Below are 26,436 nucleotides of genomic sequence, written 5' to 3'. Positions count from 1 at the left end.
CCTGACGGCTGGCCGGAGCACCAAGACCCTGTCAGCCATTTGGCTCAGAGGAAAAGGGAGAAAAAGAAAGAAAGAAAGAAAGAAAAATAAATAAATAGTTATTAAAATAAAAATTTAAAAATTATTAAGGATTAAAAAATTAAAAAGTATTAAAAAAATAAGAAAGAAAGTAGAGAGCAACCAAACGAAAAACAAATCCACCCATGATAACAAGCGCCAAGAACTGTAGTAAAAAAAAAAAGTAATAACTGGACAGACAGACCCTAGGACAAATGGTAAAAGCAAACGTATACAGACAAGAGCACACAAAGAAGCATACACATACACACTCACTAAAAGAGAAAAAGGAAAAAATATATATATTAAAAAAAAAAAAGGAAGAGAGCAACCAAATCAATAAACAAATCTACCAATGATAATAAACTCTAAATACTAAACTAAGATAAACATAAATCCAGAAACAAATTAGATGCAGAAAGCAAACCCCAAGTCTACCGTTGCTTCCAAAGTCCACCGCCTCAATGTTGGGATGATTCGTTGTCTATTCAGGTGTTCCCCAGATGCAGGTACATCAAGTTGATTGTGGAGATTTAATCCGCTGCTCCTGAGGCTGCTGGGAGAGATTTCCCTTTCTCTTCTTTTTTCTCACAGCTCCTGTGGTTCAGCTTTGGATTTGGCCTCGCCTCTGCGTGTAGGTCGCCTGAGGGCGTCTGTTCTTCGCTTAGACAGGAGGGGGTTAAAGGAGCAGCTGATTCGGGGGCTCTGGCTCACTCAGGCCGGGGGGGAGGGAGGGGCACGGAGTGCGGGGCGGGCCTACGGCGGCAGAGGCCAGCATGACGTTGTACCCGCCTGAGGCGCGCCGTGTGTTCTCCTTGGGAAGTTGTCCCTGGATCCCAGGACCCTGGCAGTGGCGGGCTGCACAGGCTCCCGGGAGGGGAGGTGTGGATAGCGACCTGCGCTCGCACACAGGTTTCTTGGTGGCTGCAGCAGCAGCCTTAGCGTTTCATGCCCATCTCTAGGGTCTGTGCTGGTAGCCGCGGCTCGCGCCCATCTCTGGAGCTCGTTTAGGCGGTGCTCTGAATCCCCTGTCCTTGCGCACCCAGAAACAAAGGTCTCTTGCCTTTCCGGCATGTCCAGACTTTTTCCCGGATTCCCTCCCAGCTAGCTGTGATGCACTAGCCCCCTTCAGTCTGTGTTCACGCAGCCATCCCCAATCCTCTCCCTGAGATCTGATCTCCGAAGCCTGAGCCTCAGCTCCCAGCCCCGCCTGCCCCGGCGGGTGAGCAGACAAGCCTCTCGGGCTGGTGAGTGCTGGTCGGCACCGATCCTCTGTGCGGGAATCCCTCCGCTTTGACTTCCGCACCCCTGTTGGTGCGCTCTCCTCCGTGGCTCCAAAGCTTCCCCGCTGCCGACCCCCCGTCTCCGCAATTGAAGGGGCTTCCTAGTGTGTGGGTACTTATCCTCATTTTCAGCTCCTTCCCCGAGGTGCAGGTCCCGTCCCTATTCTTTTGTCTCTGTTTTTACTTTTTTCTTTTGCTAAGTGGTAAGTGGGGAGTTCCTTGCCTTTTGGGAAGCTGAGGTCTTCTGCCAGCGTTCAGTAGGTGTTCTGTAGGAGCTGTTCCACATGTAGATGTATTTCTGATGTATCTGTGGGGAGGAAGATGATCTCCACGCCTCCTCACTCCTCCGCCATTTTGAAGGGCCCTCTGCCTCCCAGATTTTATGTGTCGTCCTGACACAGTTCAGCAAGAATCCTTCTACAAGCCCATGGAAATAAGACTTTTGCTAAAAAGTAATTGTGGTTCAAGGACGAAATGTAGTTACATGGGAAAGCTGACTGGTCAGCTCTGTGTAAGCTCTATGTATCGGGACAAGGCCCTTGAAGTGGAGGTAATACTTACCCCATGGAGTTGCAGTGACCATTAAGAATTTATGAGAAGTGCTGAGCACTGTGCCTTGCATGTTATACGTTCTCAGTAAGTATTAGTTGCTTTTATTATTTTCACGAGCTGCTACTTGTAAGAAAGCACCTGCCTGCAACATGGATGGACCCAGAGATGATCATACTAAGTGAAGAAAGTTAGAAAGAGAAAGACAAATACCATGTGATATCACTTATATGTGGAATCTAAAATATGACACAAATGAACTTATCTACGGGACAGAAACAGACACACAGACATAGATAACAGACTTGTGGCTGCCCGGGGGGGAGGGGGTTGGGGAGGGGTGGATTGGGAGTTTAGGATTAGCAGATACAAACTATCATATAGAGAATGGATAAACAACAAGGTCCTACTGTAGAGCACAGGGAACTATATTCAGTATCCTGTGATAAACCAGAATGAAAAAGAATGTATATGTATATGTCTAACTGAATCACTTTGCTGTACAGCAGAAACTAATACAGTACAACACTATATATCAACTATACTTCAATAAAATAAATTAAAACAATAACAACAAAGAAAGCACTTGCCCCAAATAGCAGTGTAGCTGACCTGGCAACTTTCAGTATTTATTTATCCAACACATGCTTATCCTGTGGTCCTGCCTATATTGCGCTGTTGCTCCTTCAGTCCCACCAAGGTAGATACTGGTATTCTCATTTTAAGGATGAGACTTAGATTAATAACTTCTTAAGATCTTACAGCTAATGAGTGCTATGGCCTGGCCCCTTCCCGTAAGTCCTCTTTTTTCACAGCGCCATGTTGAGTTGTTTCCCAATTTAACCATCTAATTATATATAGATATGAGTGGGCACCTCCCTCAGGCCTTCACCCTGCTCCCCAGTAATAAAGACTTGTAAGAAATGCCATCCATACTCTGCAATTGAAATCAATCCAATACAGACCTGTGAACTAAAGAAAATCTTATTTGTTTTTTGTTTGGTTGGGTTTTTTTGTTGTTGTTTGTAGATTTCCTGATGATGCCCATTCTAACTGGTGTGAGGTGATACCTCATCGCAGTTTTGATTTGCATTTCTCTAACAACTAGTGATGTTGAGCAGCTTTTCATGTGCTTCTTGGCCATCTGTATGTCTTCTTTGGAGAAATGTCTATTTAGGTCTTCTGCCCATTTTTGGATGGGGTTGTTTGTTTTTTTGATATTGAGCTGCATGAGCTGTTTATATATTTTGGAGATTAATCCTTTGTCCGATGATTCATTTGCAAATATTTTCTCCCATTTGGAGGGTTGTCTTTCCGTCTTGTTTATGGTTTCCTTTGCTGGGCAAAAGCTTTTAAGTTTCATTAGGTCCCATTTGTTTATTTTTGTTTTTATTTCCATTACTCTAGGAGGTGGGGCAAAAAAGATCATGCTGTGATTTATGTCATAGAGTGTTCTGCTTATGTTTTCCTCTAAGAGTTTTATAGTGCCCGGTCTTACATTTAGGTCTCTAATCCATTTTGAGTTTATTTTTGTGTATGGTGTTAGGGAGTGTTCTAATTTCATTCTTTTACATGTAGCTGTCCAGTTTTCCCAGCACCACTTATTGAAAAGACTGTCTTTTCTCCATTGTATATCCTTGCCTCCTTTGTCATAGATTAGTTGACCATAGGTGCGTGGGTGTATCTCTGGACTTTCTATCCTGTTCCATTGATCTGTATTTCTGTTTTTGTGCCAGTACCATATTGTCTTGATTACTGTGGCTTGGTAGTGTAGTCTGAAGTCAGGGAGTCTGATTCCTCAGCTCCACTTTTTTCTCTCAAGACTGCTTTGGCTATTTGGGGTCTTGTGTGTGTCCATACAAATTTTAAGATTTTTTGTTCTAGTTCTGTAAAAAAGTGCCATTGGTAATTTGATTGGGATTGCATTGAATCTGTAGATTGCTTTGGGTAGTATGGTCATTTTCACAATATTGAGTCTTCCAATCCAAGAACATGGTATATCTCTCCATCTGTTGGTATCACCTTTAATTTCTTCCATCAGTGTCTTATAGTTTTCTGCATACAGGTCTTTTGTCTCCCTAGGTAGGTTTATTTCTAGGTATTTTATTCTTTTTGTTGCAGTGGTAAATGGGAGTGCTTCCTTAATTTCTCTTTCAGATTTTTCATCATTAGTGTATAGCAATGCAAGTGATTTCTGTGCATTAATTTTGTATCCTGCTACTGTACCAAATTCATTGATTAGCTCTAGTAGTTTTCTGGTGGCATCTTTAGGATTCTCTATGTATAGTGTCACGTAATCTGCAAACAGTGACAGTTCTACTTATTTTCCAGTTTGTATTCCTTTTATTTCTTTTTCTTCTCTGATTGCCATGGCTAGGACTTCCAAAACTATGTTGAATAATAGTGGTGAGAGTGGACATGCTTGTCTTGTTCCTGATCTTAGAGGAAATGCTTTCAGTTTTTCACCATTGAGAATGATGTTTGCTGTAGGTTTGTCATATATGGCCTTTATTATGTTGAAGTAGGTTCCCTCTATGCCCACTTTCTGGAGAGTTTTTATCATAAATTGGTGTTGAATTTTGTCAAAAGCTTTTTCTGCACCTATTGAGATGATCATATGGTTTTTCTTCTTCAGTTTGTTAATATGGTGTATCACATTGATTGATTTGCATATATTAAAGAATCCTTGCATCCCTGGGATAAATCCCACTTGATCATGTTGTATGATCCTTTTAATGTGTTGTTGGATTCTGTTTGCTAGTATTTTGTTGAGGATTTTTGCATCTATATTCATCAGTGATATTGGTCTGTAATTTTCTTTTTCTGTCATATCTTTGTCTGGTTTTGGTATCAGGGTGATGGTGGCCTCACAGAATGATTTTGGGAGTTTTCCTTCCTCTGCAATTTTTTGGAAGAGTTTGAGAAGGATGGGTGTTAGCTCTTCTCTGAATGTTTGATAGAATTCACCCGTGAAGCCATCTGGTCCTGAACTTTTGTTTGCTGGAAGATTTTAAATCACAGTTTCAATTTCATTTCTTGTGATTGCTCTGTTCATATTTCCTATTTCTTCCTGGTTCAGTCTTGGAAGGTTATACCTTTCTAAGGATTTGTCCATTTCTTCCACGTTGTCCATTTTATTGGCATAGAGTTGCTTGTAGTAGTCTCTTAGGATGCTTTGTATTTCTGCCGTGTCCGTTGTAACTTCTTTTTCATTTCTAATTTTGATTTGAGTCCTCTCCCTCTTTTTCTTGATGAGTCTGGCTAAAGGTTTATCAATTTTGTTTATCTTTTCAAAGAACAAGCTTTTTGTTTTATTGATCTTTGCTATTGTTTTCTTTGTTTCTATTTCATTTATTTCTGCTCTGATCTTTATGATTTTTCTTCTGCTAACTTTGGGTTTTGTTTTTTCTTCCTTCTCTAATTCCTTTAGGTGCAACGTTAGATTGTTTGAGATTTTTCTTGTTTCTTGAGGTAGGCTTGTATAGTTATAAACTTCCCTCTGAGAACTGCTTCTGCTGCATCCCATAGGTTTTGGATTGTCGTGTTTTCATTGTCATTTGTCTCTAGGTATTTTTCGATTTCCTCTGATTTCTTCAGTGGTCTCTTGGTTATTTAGTAACATATTGTTTAGCCTCCATGTATTTGTGTTTTTTACGTTTTTCCCCCTGTAATTGATTTCTAATCTCACAGCGTTGTGGTCAGAAAAGATGCTTGATATGATTTCAATTTTCTTAAATTTACTGAGGCTTGATTTGTGACCCAAGATGTAATCTATCCTGGAGAATGTTCTGTGCCCACTTGAGAAGTGTAATCTGCTGTTTTTGGATGGAATGTCCTATAAATAGCAATCAAACCTACCTGGTCTATTGTGTTATTTAAAGCTTGTGTTTCCTTATTAATTTTCTGTTTGGATGATCTGTCCATTGGTGTAAGTGAGGTGTTAAAGTCCCCCACTATTACTGTGTTACTGTCAATTTCCTGTTTTATAGCTGTTAGCAGCTGCCTTATGTATTGAGGTGCTCCTAAGTTGGATGCACATATATTTATAATTGTCATATCTTCTTCTTGTATTGGTCCCTTGATCATTACGTAGTGTCCTTCCTTGTCTCTTGTAACATTATTTTAAAGCCCGTTTCTTCTGATTTGAGTATTGCTACTCCAGTTTTCTTTTGATTTCCATTTGCATGGAATATCTTTTTCCATCCACTCACTTTCAGTCTGTATGTGTCCCTAGGTCTGAAGTGGGCCTCTTGTATACAGCATATGTATGGGTGTTGTTTTTGTATCCATTCAGCGTGCCTGTGTCTTTTGGTTGGAGCATTTAATCCATTCACGTTTAAGGTAATTATTGATATGTACGTTCCTATTACCATTTTCTTAATTGTTTTGGGTTTTTGTAGGTCCTTTTCTTCTCTTGTGTTTCCCACTTAGAGTAGTTCCTTCAGCATTTGTTGTAGAGCTGGTTTGGTGGTGCTGAATTCTCTTAGCTTTCGCTTGTCTGTAAAGCTTTTGATTTCTCCATTGAATCTGAATGAGATCCTTGCCGGGTAGAGTAATCTTGGTTGTAGGTTCTTCCCTTTCATCACTTTAAGTACATCATGCCACTCTCTTCTGGTGTAGGGTTTCTGCTGAGAAATCAGCTGTTAACCTTATGGGAGGTTGTATGTTATTTGTCATCTTTCCCTTGCTGCTTTCAATAATCTTTCTTTGTCTTTAATTTTTGCCAATTTGATTACTATGTGTCTCGGCGTGTTTCTCCTTGGGTTTATCCTGTATGGGACTCTCTGCGCTTCCTGGACTTGAGTGGCTATTTCCTTTCCCATGTTAGGGAAGTTTTCAACTATAATCTCTTCAAATATTTTCTCGGGTCATTTCTCTCTCTCTGTCTTCTCTTTCTGGGACCCCTATAATGCGAATGTTGTTGCATTCAATGTTGTTCCAGAGGCCTCTTAGGCTGTCTTCATTTCTTTTCATTCTTCTTTCTTTATTCTGTTCCACAGCAGTGAATTCCATCATTCTGTCTTCCAGGTCACTTACCCGTTCTTCTGCCTCAGTTATTCTGCTATTGATTCCTTCTAGTGTAGTTTTCACTTCAGTTATTGTACTGTTCATCTCTGTTTGTTTGTTCTTTAATTCTTCTAGATCTTTTTAAAACATTTCTTGCATCTTCTCGATCTCTGCCTCCATTCTTTCTCCAAGGTCCTGGATCATCATCACTATCATTATTCTGAATTCTTTTTCTGGAAGATTGCCTATCTCCATTTCATTTAGTTGTTTCTCTGGGGTTTTATCTTGTTCCTTCATCTGGTACATAGCCCTCTGCCTTTTCATCTTGTCTATCTTTCTGTGAAGGTGGTTTTTGTTCCACAGGCTGCAGGATTGTAGTTCTTCTAAAGAAAATCTTATAAAATTAGTATATCCAGGGATCATTATAAATTATCTCCTTGAATTTTTGGTTAGCCATTAAAACCAATTTGGGGAAGCTGTATAGGTAGCTGTGTGTAAGGCATCATGATGCATATTTAAATTTATATCTTTCCCTCCCATTTCTGATCACATAGGTAGGTGGATCATTCTATGGATGCAACAGGGAATTTATGTACAGTTGACACTTGAACAACGAAGCAGCAATTGGGCACTGACACCCCCTGCCCCCACCCCACAGTCAAAAATCTGCAGACTGCTATCTCTGCCTGAAAAACAAATGAATTGATCAGTGACTTACCCAGGGGCAGGAAGCTCAAACAGTTTGGGTAGAATCAGGACGCAAACCCTAGTTCTTTCGGTTCCACATATTGTGAGCTCTGATTGAGCACATACTTTCCCCCACACTTAGTTCATTTAAAGAACTATAAAGTGAAAATACAGATGCCATATTTATTGAAAAAAATCCACATATAAGTGAATCGGTGCAGTTCAAACCTGTGTTATTCAAGGGTCAACTGTACTTTTTCTTTTGCAATTAGTCTTAGAGATGAACTGATTTACAAGTTTCAAGGTGAGTGCCTGGAACAATTTCTAAACATATGACCAAGACTAGAGAACTCCACTTCTTTGACACGCAGAGTTATGGCACTGCCTGAAGCAATATTTGTTAATTACGGTGAGATAAGGACCTAAGTCCTTCTATAGGAGTGTGGAATTTTCCCTTAAGGGTTCCATGAGGATCTGAAATAGTAATGAAATATGAGTAGACATGCATAAAAAAAGTTGTTTGCTTTCTCTTTTCAGAAAACCTCACATTTAAGTTTTGTGGTTTTCTTGAGGCTATTTCTTAGTCTTTGTTTTTTTATCAACCATCCTGAACCTCTAATCAGAAGTGTCACCAGTGGGGGATGCATGAAGCCAGCAAAGTATGTGGCAGAACAAAAGGCAGAGGCCACTGGTTTTCTGCCAGGCTGTGGTTTGTAAAACATGACTCTCAAAAACGTCCAGCCTCCCTGGAGAGAAAAAAGTGAGAGATACTGCAGAAACAGCCATGGGGAAGAGGATGATCCTGAGTTTTTTCAGGCTGCAGGGCTGGAATGTCAAGGTGAGGAATCTTGCCATAGTTTCTGAGATTGCTTTGGCCCTGGTTTCTTTACCTTCTTGTTTCTTGTTGACAGGGGACATGAAGAATTTCACAATGTGACACAGGCCTGGGGAAAGGGTACATTTCTTCCTTGGCCCCAAGCTAGAGAGAAATGAAAGGAAGCCAGCACCATCTCCTTTGTTCCAGAGAAAGGAACATTTACTAATACCTATTCCTTCTTGTTTGCATTTAATTTCTTAACTTTGTTTTGCACCCTTGTTTTGTCAAGTTAAGACTTTCTAGATGTTTCTTGAATCCAGGGATTAGCAGGCTCTAAGTTTCTACCACCACAGGCAATGCAGGAACACAGGATCCTCAGGAAGGCTTAGTGGCAGAAGCTGCTGAGGAGGAAATAAAGAGAGTGAAAATGAGTTGGTGAAAGAAAGAAAACAGAAAAGGAAAAAGTAAGAAATCCATTTGGTAGAGAGCGTGGCAGCTTGGGTATAAGAGGAAGGACACTGGATTACTTCAATAAATGTTGAAAGGGAATTTGGTAAAATTCAGCATCCATTTCTAATACAGGCATACCTTGTCTTTATTGGGTTTCGTTTTATCGTGCTTCGCAGATATTGCATGTTTTACAAATTGAAGGTTTGTTGCAACCCTGCCTCGAGCAAGTCTATCGGCGCCATTTTTCTAACAGCATTTGCTCACTGATGGTTGGCATTTTCTAGCAATAAAGTATTTTAAATTAAGGTATGAACATTGTTTTTTAGACATAATGCTGTTGCACGCTTAATAGACTACTCTGTATTGTCAACATAACTTTACCATGCACTGGGAAACCAAAGAATTCGTGTGACTTGCTTTTTTGCGATATTTGCTTTATTGCCCGGGGCTGGACCGGAACCCACGATATCTCCGAGGTCCGCCCGTAGTGTACTAGTTTCTTGTAACTGCTGTAACAAGTAACCACAAACTTGGTGGCTTAAAACTGCATAAATTTATTCTTTCACATTTCTGGAGGCCAGAAATCCAGAATCAAGGTGTCAGCAGGTCAGGCTCCCTCCAGAGGCTCTGGGATAAAGAATCCAGCCTGCAGGAGCTGCTGGCACTCGCGGCGTTCTCCAGGTTGTGGCTGAATCCCCCGGCCTCTGCCTCCGTCTGCTCCTCCGTGTGTCTCGTGTGTCTCAGCCTCTCTGCTATCAGGAAGCTTTGTGATGGCATTTAGGGCCCAACTGGATAATCCACGATAATCTCCTCATCCCAGAACCCGTCCTGTAATCACATCTCCTGACACCTGAGCATGCTAACACTCACAAGTTCTAAGGATTACGGTATGGGCAAGTCTTTGAGAGCCTTGATAAGATATTTCACTCAGTAAACATGGATGGCTCTATCCTTCTTCTGTCAAACTGAATCTAAAAGCAGCATAATTTTTTTTTTTCTTATTGGAGCATAGCTTTACACTCCTGTGTCAGTTTCTGCCATACAGCAAAGTGAATCAGCCATATGGATACACATATCCCCTTTGTTGGATTTCCTTCCCATTTAGGTCACCACAGAGCACCGAGTAGAGTTCCCTGTGCTATAGGGTACGTTCTCATTAGTTAATCTATTTTATACGTAGTAGTGGATATGTCAATCCCAGTCTCCCAATTCAACCTACCCCACCCACCCCCCTTTCCCCCTTGGTATCCATGTTTGTTCTCTACATCTGTGTCTCTATTTCTGCTTTGCAAATAAGATCATCCATACCATTTTTTCTAGATTCCACATACATGCGTTAATATATGATATTTGTTTTTCTCTTTCTGACTTACTTCACTCTGTATGACAGTCTCCAGGTCCATCCACATTTCTGCAAATGACACAGTTTCGTAAAACCAGCAGAGTTTTTTTAAGGTGAAAAGCTAGAAAGAGTTCTCTTAAAGTCAGGATTGAGTGAAGTTGCCTTTCAATGCCACGAATATTTAATAACTTTTAGACATAGCAGCCAATGAACTTATATAAGAGGTATAAATATTAAAAAGATGTGTAAAATTAATGGAGAAAAAAATGGACAGATTAATAGGTGGTATTGGGACAACTATCTAGCTATTTGGGGAAAAGGAAAGAATGTTCCTGCCTTGTAAAAGTGCAAAGGCCATGAAGTAATGTAAAAATTTTTAATTCTGTACAATCAAAAAGGGGAGAAAAACCCAACCCAAGTGGGCAGACACACTCACATGTGTGTGTGTTTTGTGATTCAAACTACAGAAGGGGCAATGTCTTCTCTTACAAATAAAACAACAATAATAACCTAACATAAAAATGAGCAAATGGCTTGAACAAGGAGTTCACAGAAACATAACTACAGATGTCAGTAGACATGTTAAAAATATTCAACTTCATTACACATTTTTAAAGGGTGATTAAAAACAATGAGGTACCTTTGTTTACTTATCAAATTGACAAAGATTAAGAAGTTTGTTGACTACCCAGTGTTGTTGAGGGGTTATTCATTTATTTATTTATTTCTTCCTTTTTCCATTAAGAGTTTAGGAGCGTTTACTAGGATGCAAAGAATTCAGCAATTTAGTTAAAAGCAGGTGAGGCCACCTGTGATGCCGCTGTGCCAAACGGAGCAGTCGAGTTTCCGTCTGATCGCACTCTAGCTAACAAAGGGGCACACAAGCCCACAAGGTGCACCCTCAGAATTAGTGGGGAACTGTATAGGGCAAATGATCAGATTTCTTCAGCAAAGTAATCGCATTGGGTGGGGAGGGGTGGACAACAAGAAATGGAGGGAGAGCTTATAGATTGACAGGGACCTAAGAAATTCTATCACCTAATCTTAAAACATTGTATTTTGACTTCCGTGTGCACCGCAGTCTGCTCACCACCAAAATTTAGTTTCCATCCAACAGCATAGGGTGGATCCCCCTTTACCCATTTTACTCTCCTCTTCCTTTCTGGTAACCACTGCTCTGTTCTCTGTATCTACATGTTTGGTTTGGTTTGGTTTGTTCATTTAATTTGTTTTTTTGCTTTTTTTTTTTTAATTGATGTGGACCATTTTGTTTTAAGTGTTTATTGAATTTGTTACAATACTGCCTCTGTTTTATGTTTTGGTTTTTTGGTTTTGGGCTGCGAGGCATGTGGGATCTTAGCTCCCCAGCCAGGGATCAAACCAGCACACCCTGCACTGGAAGGTGAAGTCTTAACCACGGGACTGCCAGGAAAGTCCCCTTTGCTTTTTATATAGCAAGGACCTAATTTTGATCCTGATTCAAACACAGCATAATTTAAGAGTATTTAGAATATTTATAAACAAGATAATTATTTATCTTACTTATTTATAAGGAGGCAATTAGAATTATTTATTTACTGGAGTATAGTGGATTTACAATGTTCTGTTAGTTTCAAGTGTGTACATAGTGATTTGATATTTTTATAGATTATACTCCATTTGAAGTTATTACAAAATATTGGTTAGATTTCCTGTCCTATACATTAATTACATTCTTGTATCTTATTTATTTTATACCTATGGTTTGTACCTTTTCATCCCCTTCTCCTATCTTACCCCTCTCCCAACTCCTCTTCACAAGACAATTAGAATTTTGAACACTGAGTAGATATTAAGAAATTACTTATTTGTTTCCGTGTGATAATGGTATGATGGTTATTTTAAATAGTCAATTTCCTTTAGAGATATTTGATAAAATAGTTATGGATGGAATGATTTGATGTCTCGGAATGTGGGTGGGGTGTAGATGAACCAAAATTGGTCTTAAGTCGGTATTTTTTGAAGCTGGGGAATAGGTACACAGAGGTTGATTATAACTGTTTTGTTTACTTTCCCATGTATATAAAATGTTCCACAATAAAATATTATTAAAAGGGTGGGTAAGACAGAAACAGAGCCACAAAAAACACTGAGTCAGAAATGAGTATGAATATGAGTCCAGGTTTGGCCTTAAGCCTTTCAGCCATAAACCCAAGGAAGGAAACACGTTAGAGGAACATTCACATCATCCATAGGCAGAGATTATACAGGAGAAACTACCTCTTCTTGTTATTGGTAACACATATTTTTACCCCAAGAGTCTTTATAAAGAAGACATTATGGTTATTCAAAGGGGGAAAGGTGGGGGGGGGGGAGGGATAAATTGGGAGATTGGGATTGACATGTACACACTGCTGTATATAAAATATATAACCAACAAGGACCTACTGTAGAGCACAGGGAACTCTATTCAATATTCTTTAATAACCTAAATGGGAAGAGAATTTGAAAAGGAATAGCTATACGTATATGTGTAACTGAATCAGGGGTAACTGCTGTACCCCTGAAACTAACACAACATTGTAAATCAACTGTAGACCAATAAAAAATAAAATTTTTTGAAAAAGAAGACATTATATAAGGTAATCAAAAACAACCTTACAGAGATGAATTTCAGAGTCCCCTTTTTTAAAAAATTAATTAATTTATTTTTGGCTGTGTTGGGTCTTCGATTCTGTACGAGAGCTTTCTCTAGTTGCGGTAAGCGGGGGCCACTCTTCATTGCGGTGCGTGGGCTTCTCGCTATTGTGGCCTCTCTTGTTGCGGAGCACAGGCTCCAGACGTGCAGGCTCAGTAGTTGTGGCTCACGGGCCTAGTTGCTCCATGGCATGTGGGATCTTCCCAGACCAGGGCTCGAACCCGTGTCCCCTGCATTGGTAGGCAGACTCCCAACCACTGTGGCACCAGGGAAGCCCCAGAGTTCCCTTTTTAAGGTGACCTCAACATGGGTCAATGACATCATGGTAGAATGCAGCTCACTAAAAGAAATTAGGTAAATCTGGGGGAGAAGCAGGATGGACTGTACTGGTAGCACTCTTAGAAGACATATAGATCAAGAACTTTCCTCTGTATTTCTCTGCACTTCTTAGTCTTCAAGCAGCTGGTTGAATGAAAATTATGACCCTGTAGTTTTCCTTGGCTAAAGGGAGGTGATCTCAGTGCTATTAAAATTGTGATCTTAAACTCTATTCGATACTCTATAATGGCCCATATGGGAAAAGAATCTAAAAAAAAAGAGTGGATATATGTCTATGTATAACTGATTCATTTTGCTGTACACCTGAAACTAACACATTGTAAATCAACTCTACTCCAATAAAAAATTTTAAACTATTGTGATCTTAGACCAAAGGGAAAAAAGAATCCACTTCTCCCAAGAGAAAAATGCAGTCTTCTTACTATCCCTCTTTTTTAATTATTAAAAGAGAATTTTCTGTGATTCAGTAGCTATTCAAGAAAATCATTACATTTTGGACATTTTCAAACATACTCAAAGACAGACATATAGTGAGCACCGTGTGTCCATCACTCAGCTTTGACAATTACTAGCTTATTTCACCTCTATCTCCACCCCACCCCACTCCCATATTATTTTGAAGCATATCCTAGAATCACATTATTCCACTTGGAGACATTTCAATATTTTTCTCTAAAATATAAGTGCAATTTTTAAACCTAACCAGAATGGAGCATGCATTTTGAAAAGGTGAGCCACATCCCTCAATTTCTTTGCCACTGCTGCCATATTTTTATTGTAAAGCGGTATTTTTAACACCCTGTGACTGCGTTTCCTTTTGATAAGACTCATGTATGAAGCCGCATGTAAACGAGGAAGGAGATGAGTACAGACGGGGGGCCCTCCCCGCCTCACCCTCACGCACACCCCCTGCTTTCACTGGGCCCCAGACCACAGCGGGAGGGCCTTGGCTGTGCTTTGATTTTAGGTTCTTTCAAAAGCACAAAGTCAGCACCAAATGGTTAACGTGACTAAGCATATACTTCAGCTCGACCGGGTCTGGAAAAAGAACTTCAGTTCCGGGAAGCTGTAAGAAAACTCGGAGTGCTCTCATCCTTTGAAAATAGGACCTTTTCTGAATAGTGGATAGTGCTGCTCTGCACTCGCTGGTGTTTCTCCTTGGAACCTCCAGAGATTCTTGGTGTCCTTCGCTGATTCTTCATTTACATCTCATTCTCTCAAAATATTCTTACATAGGCTGCTTCCCGTTCTTGTTTCTCTGCCTGTCTCATTCAACTTTCTACTTCTCTGTTTGTCACTCACAGATTTTCATATCCCCCCCCACCCCCCGCCATCCCTCTCTGAAGCTCCATGTGCCTGCCTGAAATCTGCCAGGTGTTCCTTCAGCTTATCCCTAGCACATCTCAGGGCTGGAGCTCATTATCTGCCTTCTCCCACCTCCCACCCCAACTGGCCTGACTTTCCTTTTTTACTTAATTTTATCTAGGTGGGGAAAAGCCAGATTGCTACCACTGTTACTACTACAGCTTAGCTTCTGGTCTTCTATACTTCTTATCCAGGAAATTACCAGAGCCTATAGATTTTGCCTCTGTGAAGTTTAAGCAACTTAAATTTATTAGCCAAGTTGCTGTGGTCTCTGCCTCTCATTTTTTGGGTCTAGTGCTTACTCTGCACCTGGGTAAGGCATGGGGTCCGGCTCTGAAGAGCTCGCCTTCTAGTGGAAGAGACGGGTGAGCAGGTGGGTTCAATCAATCAGTGTAAGAAGGAAGACGGAAGATAACGTGCAGAGTCCTGTGGCCACACAGATAAGGGACATTTATTGCATGTTTTTTATGGAAGGTTTCCTGGAGGAGAACACACTTGAGCTGAGTGTGTTGCAACTGACCAGGGGAGAAAGATGATAACACTTCAGGGAAAACATGAGCAAAGACCCAACAGCTTAAGCCACCAAGGTGTGTGTATGTGGGCCTGTGAGTGTGTATGCAGGTGTTATGTGTGTGCATGTGTACCACAGTTTCAAAACACCCTGCAGATAGTAGATTAATCTTGTTACATCATTTGTTTTTAAAACACAACATGGCATGATACTCCTCTACTAAAAAATAGATGACTTCTCTTCCTAAATCTGAAAATTAAAAATTGTTAGTTACAATCTTTCAGTCTTTCCGTGTCACAGCCTTTGAGACGCCACAATGTCCTTCTCGCCACACCGTGAGCTCCTCCTCCTCCTCCTCCTTGGAATCCTACTGTTGCCTTTTCATGTCTTATTATGGAAACATTGAATATATATAAAAAGAAGACATAATAGTATAATGAGCCATCACGTACCCTCAAATCCTACCATTTATCAAAGGACCACGTAAAATACTACTTCCTCTGTGAGACTGTATTTTCTCATTTCCCTTGCCTGATTTTCTCTCTCCCTCTTTGAACGTCCTGTGTATTCATGGTGCGATACTTTTACTGCACATCACACATGCTCTCTGATGTTACAGGAATTGGTTTGTCTTATTCTCTAGCTCTTTCAATACAGCAGTGACACTCCTTACGTTCGTATAAAAACCTGCGCACAGATGTTTATAAGCAGCGTTATTCATAATTGCCAAAACTTGGAAGCAATCAAGATGCACTTCAGTAGGTGAATGGATTAATGAACTGTGGTATATCCAGACAATGGAATATTATTCAGTGCTATAAAGAAATGAACTATTAAGTCATGAAAAGATATGGAAGAAGCTTAAATGCATATTACTAAGTGAAATAAGCCAATCAGAAAAGGCTATACACACACACACACACACACACACACACACACACACAGTATGATTCTAACTATATAATGTTCTGGAAAAGGCAAAACTATAGATACAGTAAACAGATCAGTGGTTGCCAGGGGTTGGGGGGAAGGAGGGATGAATAGGGGGAGAACAGGATTTTTAGGACAGTGAAACTGCTTTGTATGACACTGTAATGATAGATGCATAGTGTACATTTATCCAAACCCCTAGGATGTACAACACCAAGAGCGCGTGGGTGATGATGTGTCAATACAGGTGCGTCATTTGTAACAAATGCACCACTCTGGCGGGATGCCGCTAACGCGAGAGGCTCTGCATGTATGGGAACAGGAAGGTATATGCGAATCTCTGTACCTTCCCTTCAGTTTTGCTGTGAACCTAAAACTGCTCTCAAAAATTGAAGTCCTTTATAAAAAATATGGATTCTGAGGGTTTGCTCTCAGAGATCCTGATCCTATAGAGCTTAAACAATTCCCATAGTCAGTGGGAACCAAGAGAATACGGTTCACGATCGATGAGATGTTTGAAAATGTCATTTTCACATAAATAACACAGGAGGGGGAGAACAGAGATGGCATTTGAAGAAATAACCTGCCCACAGAGGGGACATTCTGTTTCGTTCCTATTTTAAAAATGTAAGCACAAACGTGGAAGGGAGAAAAGAAACTGCTATCCGGTGGGTACCTGCTGTGTGCTGGACTCCTTCCCGTAGGTTATGCCAACTAAATCTCCCAGCAGCCAGAGTCTCGTCTCCAGCTTGTCGCTGTGGAAACTGAGTTTCAGAATCATCCTCAGGGTCCCAGTGTTAAGTGGCACGGCGGGGACTTAAAACGAGCTCTTACGTATGCTCAGGGTTGAACTATTTCTACTCCATTCTGTGCTTTTTTTTAAAAAAAATTATGGTTGATATACAATATTATATTAACTTCAGATGTACAACATAGTGATTCAATATTTTTACAGACTACACTATTTAAAATTATTTTTGAAGACCTCAATACCAAAATTCAAAACAGCTGAGAAAAGAACAACAAATGTTCCGTCAACAAATACTGACGGTGTACAAGCCCTGGGCAAAATTGCTGCTGTAGCTGAACGTTTCTGGGTGAGACAGATAATAAATAAGTAATAAGTAGATTCAAAAACGAACACATAAATGCAGAAGTGATTCGAGATTGTGAGACAAGGTATGAGGAATATAAGTGGAAGACGGTCGTGGAGATCTATCTTAGGTAGAGTGGACAGTTTAAAATACTGGGAGTTGAGTGAAGTTGCATTGAATTCGTATTGTGTTTGAGATGCCGGCCTGTGGAAGCTGGTGGGTGTGGCCTGTGCTCCTTAAGTATGTCTGGGGAGGTCTGGGAAGGTTCTGTGGGGCGTGTGATAAACGGGCTGAAATTAGAAGGTTGAGCTCCTGTCCACAGGAGGACTGGAGCCCCTGAGCCCAGGGACACGGAGGTAAAGCTGTCGTTTCAGGAGATTCATCTGCCGCCTTGAAATAAAAATGACTGCACGTTTTCAAATGAACTTTGCAGCTTTCCTTCTCTAAATTTTATGTAATTCCAAAGAAATCTGGCATCCTGGTGGAAGTCTCAGTGGTGGGTGAGATCCAGTGGTTTGGGGGAATTTTCTGTGTCCACTTCCGGGTCACTGTTGTTAAGCCAGCTCTCTGTTCTCCCTTCACTCTGCCCTGCTCTGTGAGCTGCCTTACATCTGACCATTGTGACTTAATAACATTTAATGACACTTCTCCGCCACCTTTAGTGCCAGCTACCCATGGAACTGAAGCCTAGATACAAGTATGAAGGCAAGGGCAGCCAGGGTCTTCAGGTTGCCAGTTACTTGGCTGGAAATCCCATTCACGTTGGGAAACAGATTTTTAAAATAAATTTGGAGCCGGGAGCAAAGTCATCCCTTTGTAAAGCTGTGTCAATAATCGTAAACCCTCATAATCATGTTCCCGGACCCTTGGCCAGGCTGACAAACATTTAGGTGTCAGGAGAGCCTCCGGATTCCACCCCTCTGGTTTCTCTTGCTGTTTGGGTTGGCGCTGGAGCGCGATCTTCTGTTTTATGTAATAAGGCACATGAGAGAAGCCCTTTGTGCTTAGCTTCTCTGAGCGGTGCCCAGCAAGATGTCTTGTGTACCCCATCATTTTCGGTACGGTCAGAGCTGGTGAACATTTCTGTGGCTTGGTAAATATTTTCTAACTGCTGGCAAGGTTTTTTTTCTTTTTTTCCCCAGTGCCATTGGGGAAAGGCTTTGGTTTAAGATGAATTTTGCCAATACATGTGTGCAGTGGGACTACAATATTTTTGGAGAAAACAGGCATGGGTGTGACACAGGCTGATGTAATATGGTACCACATATGCTCCATCAGGCCAAGGAGGTTTTTACCCTTTGCAGATTGTGCCAATAAGAGGGCACAGCTGGTTGAGATCTGCAGACGTATACAGAATTCTCTCCTTCTGAGAAGGCTTGTTACTAGCATGTGACATAACATAGAGCCTATTTTCTGACGTATTTTTCATTTTTGCTTTTGAATGTCAAGCAAAAAGGCCACTTATCATAGTTGGCCACTTAGTTTTATTATTCACTTTGCTGCCTCTCCTTAATTTTTTTTTTAACACAGTGTTAAATGTTAACAGTCAGGTGTTGGCAGCCTTGCCAAGGGGAACAGATTGCTTTGAAATAAACACAGCTGGAAACTGATCACATATTGTTTTCCTTTCTTTAAGAAATGAAAGAGGCATTTACAGAAAAGCTGGAGAACGCTGTGCTATCCAGAATTACTTTATAGATTTACTCCTCCAAGTCTGGTTAATGCTTAATGTCACACCTTGGTGTTCAAACAGACCCACTTCGACTCTCCCTTCCTGAAGTGGGAGTTTCCCTGGGAACGATAAACTTGCAGAGGTTTGGGGTGATCGGCACTGCAGGAGGGGTGGAGTCTGTGCAGCTCCGTTTTGCTCCGCTGAAGCGCCGTCTTCCGAGTAAAGCAGCCTTCTCTGGGGTTTTCTTCTGCTCGCTCTCGCAGCAGCCCTGAAACCCTTATTAGAGGTACCTCTGCTGGTCTTTTACGGGGCTGTTCTTCCAGTGATGGTCAAGTAAGTGAATTATGGAATGTTGGTGCGTGCCTTTGTGATTTTTGTTTTATTTACTGTTAAAAAATGAAGGCAGGGTGTTTTCTAATGGTGATTCAACTAGGTTTTGTGTCTGCTGGAACTCTGTTTCTTGTTTTTTTTTTTTGTCAGAGGAGAACCAGGGGTCTTCTTTTCCCACACCTAGAAGACTTTATTGTTCTTTGGGTCATTTCTTTCTTTAGTCTCCGTGCCAAAAGTTTTCTCTCTTTCTTTTGCTATTTCTTCGTATAGATGTTTTGATGATTTGTTAGTTATAGCTTAATAGTCGATTGCTATTAATGAACTATGAATAATTAATTCCTATGGTGTAATAATTCACTGCTATATTAAAGTTTTTCAAAGGTGTTTTCCTCCATAAATAGGTATTTCTCTTGACATCCATCTTGTAAGAGCTGAGTTAGAAATGAAGAAGAGAGATGCAGGAACTTAAGAGTAACGTTTGCTTGCGGCTTGCGTAAATGGCATCTGGGGAGGCTTTTTTGCAGGAAAAATATATTTTAGTTTCATTTTGCTTCGTTTTATCTGGGAGAACTACAGGGTTGTATTTGTCCGGATTACCTGAATTCTCTGTCACCTGTGTTAGAATCTGCATGATGTTTAGACAAGTCAAACTCGTTCATTCTTCCTTAGAGTATCTCATTTAAAATAGCCTTCCCTATGTATTGCCTGAGGCCCATGGATGGGAATTGTTGGAATTAGGCCATTTATCTACTTGGATTCTCACAATCAGATCCAGCATAGTACAGCTCTGTGTATTGTCAATAACTAACTCAGTGACATGTGCTCAATGGCCATCTGAGCTCCAGGAATAGGAAGGGAAATGGTGAGTTTTGAATTTTTGTAAAACGCATAGGTAAGTCCAAATGAGGAGAGAACTGAGAAGACCTGTTACGATGAAGGTGGTTCTTTTTCTTTTTGAATTTTATTTTTTTATACAGCAGGTTCTTATTAGTTATCTATTTTATACACATCAGTGTATCCATGTCAATCCCTATCTCCCAATTCATCCCACCCATCCACCACTTTCCCCCCTTGGTGTCCATATGTTTGTTCTCTACATGTGTCTCTATCTCTGCCCTGCAAACTGGTTCATCTGTACCATTTTTCTAGATTCCACATATATGCATTAATATACAGTATTTGTTTTTCTCTTTCTGACTTAACGTCACTCAGTGAAGGTGGGTCTGAAAGGCTTTCTCTGTGTTGGTTACTGCCAAGCATGTTGCTTCCTGGCTTTGTGCAACTTGGCAGAATTGATCTAGATTTCTGGATTTTGAAGGCATAGAGAGAAAGATCACAATTACACATTACACTGGACTATGATAATATACCAATTCTGTTCCTGAGTTTCTAAATGTTTATTTATTTATTTGGGCTGTGCTGGGTCTTAGTTGCGGCACGTGGGATCTTCGTTGCGCCATGCATGCGGGATCTAGTTCCCCGACCAGGGATCGAACCCGGGCCCCCTGCATTGGGAGCGCGGAGCTTTACCCACTGGACTACCAGGGAAGTCCCTGTTCCTGAGTTTCTTAAATAACTCATTTTCTTTTATGAGACTGTGCAGCTTGTTTTTTTAAAATGATTATAATTTCATTGCTCTTTCATATGTGTTATCCCATGGTTCTCACATCAGTCCGATATGGTAGGCATTGATGTTACTACACCGTTTTATAGTTGAGGATATCAAGAGTCAGATGAAAAGTGACCCTGGAGGTCTCTTGGTGAGTGAAGGAACTGGATGTAATCTGGTTTTTTTGTTTTGTTTTGTTTTTTGCGGTACGCGGGCCTCTCACTGCTGTGGCCTCTCCCGTTGCGGAGCACAGGCTCCGGACGTGCAGGCCCAGCGGCCATGGCTCACGGGCCCAGCCGCTGCGCGGCATAGTGGGATCTTCCCGGACTGGGGCATGAACCCGTGTCCCCTGCATCGGCAGGCGGACTCTCAACCACTGCGCCACCAGGGAAGCCCCTGTAATCTGGTTTTTAAAAACTCATAACCCCGTACTCCCCTACCTCATTCTCTCTGGTCACCTCTAAACTTCATCCATTGTGGCACAGAGGAAAGAGTTCCCACCTGAGTGTTTGGAGGCCTGGATTCTGATTCTGACTGGGTCATTGCTGGCTCTCTGATGGTGAGCAGTCACTGAAGTCTTTGGATGTCATTTTCCTGCAAGAGGCTACAGAATATGACTTCTGCAGTTTCTATGCAGCTGCAGATCTCTACTCAGAGCCTTAAGCAGGGTGTGTGTCAGCTCTGTAGTGCTCCCTGCAACGTGGAGAAGAGGTGAGAAAGAATGTAAGCCCACGGGTGTTGTATCCAGCTCTGCTCTGGCGTTTCCTGCTAAGCATGAAGAGATACAGCATGTCCTTAGATGAGGAAAATCCCGAGCCTTTACAAGACTGGATTCTCTTATCGCTTCCTGAGCTGTCATTTTTCAGTCTGTTCTTTTAAACCATCAACAAAAGTATTTGAGCGAAGCTCTCTTGTGGTTTCAGCCCGGGGATGATGAACAAACACATTATGTTCCCATCTTGCCCCCAAAGAAGTGACAGCCTCCTTGCATGGGCCCATCTCTTATCATAATCCTTTTTGGAATGGGGAAAAAGTAAATAAGTATTACCCTACCCTTCGCTTAGGTGTTTTAACTTACGGCAGGTGGTTGAGAAGAGGAAGGGGAGAACAGTGGGAAAGTATGTTTTATTCTACCTCCATGGTTAACTCTGTCAGCTAATCAAAGATCAATTTAGAAAACTCTGGTATACTAAGAGAAGTGTGGGTACATCTGACTGACATTATAAAGGAAAAAATCCTGTAACTAACACCGTCTACCATTACCATTGTTGTGTACAAGAAAATGAAGAAGAAGTTGGAATGCCGAACTCCCAGCAGGGAAAAAAGGGCAGGTCTTCCTGGGTAAAGAGGATTGGCAGCCTTATACTGACACTGCACCCTGCACTGGTGAAAAACCGCATCCGTGATCTCAGTCTGCACTTGGGAGGCTCTGCTCAGCCTGGTGACTGGTGCGTGTCATTCACGGCCGTCCTGGTAGGAAGTGGAGTTCTGAATGTGGAAATGAGACCTGCGTTCCCAGTTCTGTCCTTTTTCTCTGCTGCAGTCTCTGTCCCTGCTCTCATGCTGTGATTCAGACCTTAACTTTATTCTTCCATCTTTCCCAACAGGCAAGAAGAGAAACCCTGGCCTTAAAATCCCAAAAGAAGCATTTGAACAACCTCAGACCAGTTCCACGTAAGTCTGGCAGGATCATCGCCTTAATCCAAATGCTTGCACTTTACAGATTTCCAGGGAATGGGAGTTCATTTTTGGACTGGTGAGCAATACCTTAACTATGGAGATAGCTGTTAGAAAGGAGAGCCCTTTAAAGGAGGAAGCCAAGTACTTACTGTTCTGAGACCCGAAAAAAAAAATCATAGTCGGTCAGTCGATATGGAATGGGTAGCTTTGAACTCATTGCTAGTTGGTTAAAAATTCTACAAATGCGTTCAGCAGATGGGGTCCTATGTAAATCCAAAAAGGTCACTGGACATGGACTTTTTGCCTTTTCTATATAGATCTGAGCAAACAAGCAAACCCCTGAGAGAGCCACTACTATAAAATTTGGTTTGAGGTAGAAAGATGGTATTTGGTGAGAACTCAGCATCCTGCCACCCAAATCCTGCCCATATAAACAGAAGACAAGCATGAGACGAAGGACCACTCCTTTGTTAGCTGAGCCTTTGGCCCAGATCCCTAAGGGAGCCCGGGTCCCGGTGAAGCAGGGCACCCTCTCCTGGAGCCTCCACCTCGTCTCTTTGTCTCTCTGTTGGGTGGGGAGGGTATTTCCTGCCTAGCTGGGGGTATGACCACCTATCAAAGCATCTGCATGGGAGGAATGGAAATTCCAAGAAAAACAATTACAGCAGAGGTACCATAAAAGCACAGCAAGTACAATGAGAGGAAACTTAAATGTTTCAGGCTTCTGCTCATCTATAAAAAAGCACCTCCCTTTGTAGAGGTTTCCGACCTTAACCATGATCATTCCCTATCACACAGTGCACCCCTGGTGTTGGAATGTGCTAATAAAAATGATCATGTTCTGTAAGACTTTGGTCCTTGCATCTTATGCAACCACGTAAACACACTTTCCACTGAAGAACCTCTAGGGACGGAGCAGAGGGGAGGGCTGTTCTTCAGCGCCCTGGACTGTGGAGCCAAATTCAAGTGAGAGTGCTCCTTTCATGAGGATCTGCAGGAGGAATTCTTTCCATATCTACTACCAAGACTGGCGTTTCTTTCTTTTTCTCTTTTTTTTTTCTTTTTTTCGGTCCCTCTGGTTATTTTTCTTCCCTTGGACCTATGAACTATGTAATTAGTAACTTTTCCTCTCTGATTGGTTTCTTCTCGTGAGCTTAGGATCAAACATGTGGCTTCCCTATACGGGACTTCAGGGGGTACACTTTTAAAACTTCATTTTGAAGTAATTGTAGATTCACAGGAGGTGGCAGAGAAATGTACAAAGTCCCCTGTACCCTTCCCCCACCTGTGTCCCCCACAATGTTAACATCTTACACAAACCTAGTATCACATCAAAACCAAGAAAGTGGTGTTGGTGCAAACCGCAGAACGTGTTCACATTTCACCAGCAATACAAGCCCTCGTGTGTGTGTGTGTGTGTGTCGCTCTGTGCAGTTGTATCACACGTGCAGCCTTGCATAACGACTACCGCAATCAAGATACCCGAGTGTGTGGCACTACAAGACCCTCTCCTTTTACTCCCCACCTCTGCCCCCACCCCTGCCGTCCCTAATCCCTGGCAAGCACTGATCTGCTCTCCTTTTCCATTTCATTACTTCTTGATTGTGGTGCACATGGAATCATGCGTCTCCGTTCTGAGACTGGCCTTTTTCATCCAGCGTCATTTCCTTGAGGTTCATTCAAGTTATCGCATGTATCCATAGTTTATTCTCTGTTGTTGCTGACTGCCATTCCATGGTATGGATATACCACAGTTTGTTAAACCCTTTAGCCTTTGAAGGAGATACAAGTAGTTTCCAGTTGAGGTGTTATGAATACATCTGCTGTGAACATTCATGTGTAAGTTCTTGCATAGAAACAAGTCTCTGTTTCTCTGGGATATAGGTCCAGTAGTGCAATTACTGGGTCACATGGTAAGTCCACTTTTAGTTTTGAAAGAACTGCCAAGTATTTTCCAGGGTGATTTTAGCCATGTACATTCTTACCAAAAATGTATGAATGACCCACTTTCTCTGCATCCCTGTCAGTGTCATCACTGCTTTTCATTTTAGCCATTCTGGTAGATGTGAGATATCACTGAAGTTTTAATTTTTATTTCTCTAATGGCTGTTCAATACTTTTGGCATTTATTTCCCATCCCTATATCTTCTTTGGTGAAATGTCTGTGCACTTCTCTGCCTATTATGTAATCAGATTTTTTTTTTTATGTTGAGTTTTGAGAGTTCTTCATATATCCTAGATGCACAGAGTTTGTCAGGTATGTGATTCAAGAACATTGTCTCCCAGTCTGTAATGGGTCTTTTCGTCTATTTCTTTAAAAAAATTATTTATTTATTTATTTTTGGCTGCTCTGGGTCTTCGTTGCTGCGCGCGGGCTTTCTCTAGTTGCGTCGAGCGGGGGCTACTCTTTGTTGCGGTGCGCGGGCTTCTCATTGCGGTGGCTTCTCTTGTGGAGCACGGGCTCTAGGCATGCGGGCTCAGTAGCTGTGTCACGCGGGCTCAGTAGTTGTGGCTCACGGGCTCTAGAGCGCAGGCTCAGTAGTTGCGGTGCACAGGCCTAGTTGCTCCACGGCACGTGGGATCTTCCCGAACCAGGGCTCGAACCTGTGTCCCCTGCATTGGCAGGCCGATTCTTAACCACTGCGCCACCAGGGAAGCCCTCGTCTTTCTATTTTGATGAAGTCCAATCTATCAGTTTTTCCTCTTATGTGTTATGTTTTTGGTGACAAGTTTAAGAACCCTTTGCCTAGTCCTGGGTCCTACAGATTTTCTCCTATGTTTTTTCGAGAAGTGTTTTAGTTTTACATTTTAGATTTAAGGCTCTGTTACATTTCGAGTTTAATTTTTGTACAAGATGTGAGGTTTAGGTTGGGCTTTATTTTTTTTTGCCAATGGATTTCTGGTTGCTCCAGCGCCATCTGCTGAAAAGGCTATCCCTCCTCCACTGAATTGCTTTTGCGCCTTTGTCAGATATTAATTGGGCGTATTTGTGTAGATCTGTTTCTGGGTTCTCCATTCTGCTCCACTGGTCTCTGAGTCTGTTGCTCTGCCAGTCTGTCATACTGTCTTGATTCCTGTGGCTACACAGTAAGCCTTCACATTGGGAAAAGTGATTCCTTGCACTTTGTTTTTCTTTTTCAAAACTATTTTGGTTACTCTAGGGCTTTCCTCTTTTCATGTTAGTTTTAGAATAAGCTTGTCTATGTCTACAAATAAACTTGCTGGGATTTTTGGTAGGAATTGCGTTTAACCTATAGATCAGTTGAGCGAGCATTGACATCTTTACTGCACTCAGTCTTCCAGTCCATGAATGTGGTAAATTTCTCCAAGCATTTAGATTTTCTTTGATTTCGTCCAACAGTATTTTATAGTTTTCATCACACAGATTCTCTCCATCAGGCTTTGTGAGGATTTATACCTAAGTGTTTCCTTTTTTTGAAGCAATAAAAATTGTATTCCACTTTTGATTTGCATTTGTTTATTGTCAGTATTTAGAAATGCAATTGGTTTTTGAGTTGACTGCATACCCTGTGACCTTACTAGTTCCAGGAGCTTTTTTAGTAGATTACTTAGAGTTTTCTGTGTAGATAGCCATACCTTCTGCAAAAAAGACAGTTTTATTTCTTCCTTTCCTGTTTTTTTTTTTTTTTAACCTTTATTTTCTTACCTTATTTTAGTGGCAAGGATATTTAGTACTATGTTAAATAAGATTGGTGAGAGCAGGCTACCTCGCTTTGTCTCCCATCTTAGAGGGAAAGCATTCAATCTTTCACCATTAAGCATGATGTTAAGTCCTCATAGATGTTGTTTATGAGGTTGAAAAAATTCCTCTCTGGTCGGAGTGTACTCAACATTTTTATCATGAATGTGTGTTGAATTTTGTTGAGTGTTTTTTTTGTGCATCAATTGATGTCATCTTGGAGTTTTCTTCTTTGTCCCTTTGATATGGATTACACTGACGGATTTTTAAAATATCGAACTAGCCTTGCATACTCCCCAAAAATCCCATGTGGTTGGGATATACTACTTTTTTTATA

The 26,436-nt window shown here is 41.3% G+C and overlaps 1 protein-coding gene across 4 annotated transcripts in view; it reads left to right on the top strand.

Annotated features, from left to right (window-relative positions):
* Positions 1–26,436, top strand: part of MAP2K6 (mitogen-activated protein kinase kinase 6) — a 132,295-nt gene that overhangs the window by 66,641 nt on the left and 39,218 nt on the right. For 3 of the 4 annotated variants that reach the window (XM_067715408.1, XM_067715409.1, XM_067715407.1), the window contains exons 1-2: positions 8,302–8,421; positions 22,327–22,393. In XM_067715408.1, the coding sequence (XP_067571509.1) occupies positions 8,304–8,421; positions 22,327–22,393 (185 nt within the window). In that variant the 5' untranslated portion in view covers positions 8,302–8,303. Of the gene's footprint in view, positions 1–8,301; positions 8,422–22,326; positions 22,394–26,436 lie in introns of those variants that run through there. The other variant, XM_067715411.1, reaches the window with a different exon arrangement.

The sequence above is a fragment of the Pseudorca crassidens genome, chromosome 19 (assembly GCF_039906515.1).
Source record: "Pseudorca crassidens isolate mPseCra1 chromosome 19, mPseCra1.hap1, whole genome shotgun sequence".
In the NCBI taxonomy this organism is placed as follows: domain Eukaryota; kingdom Metazoa; phylum Chordata; class Mammalia; order Artiodactyla; family Delphinidae; genus Pseudorca; species Pseudorca crassidens.
This window is presented reverse-complemented; position numbering and strand designations above follow the sequence as displayed.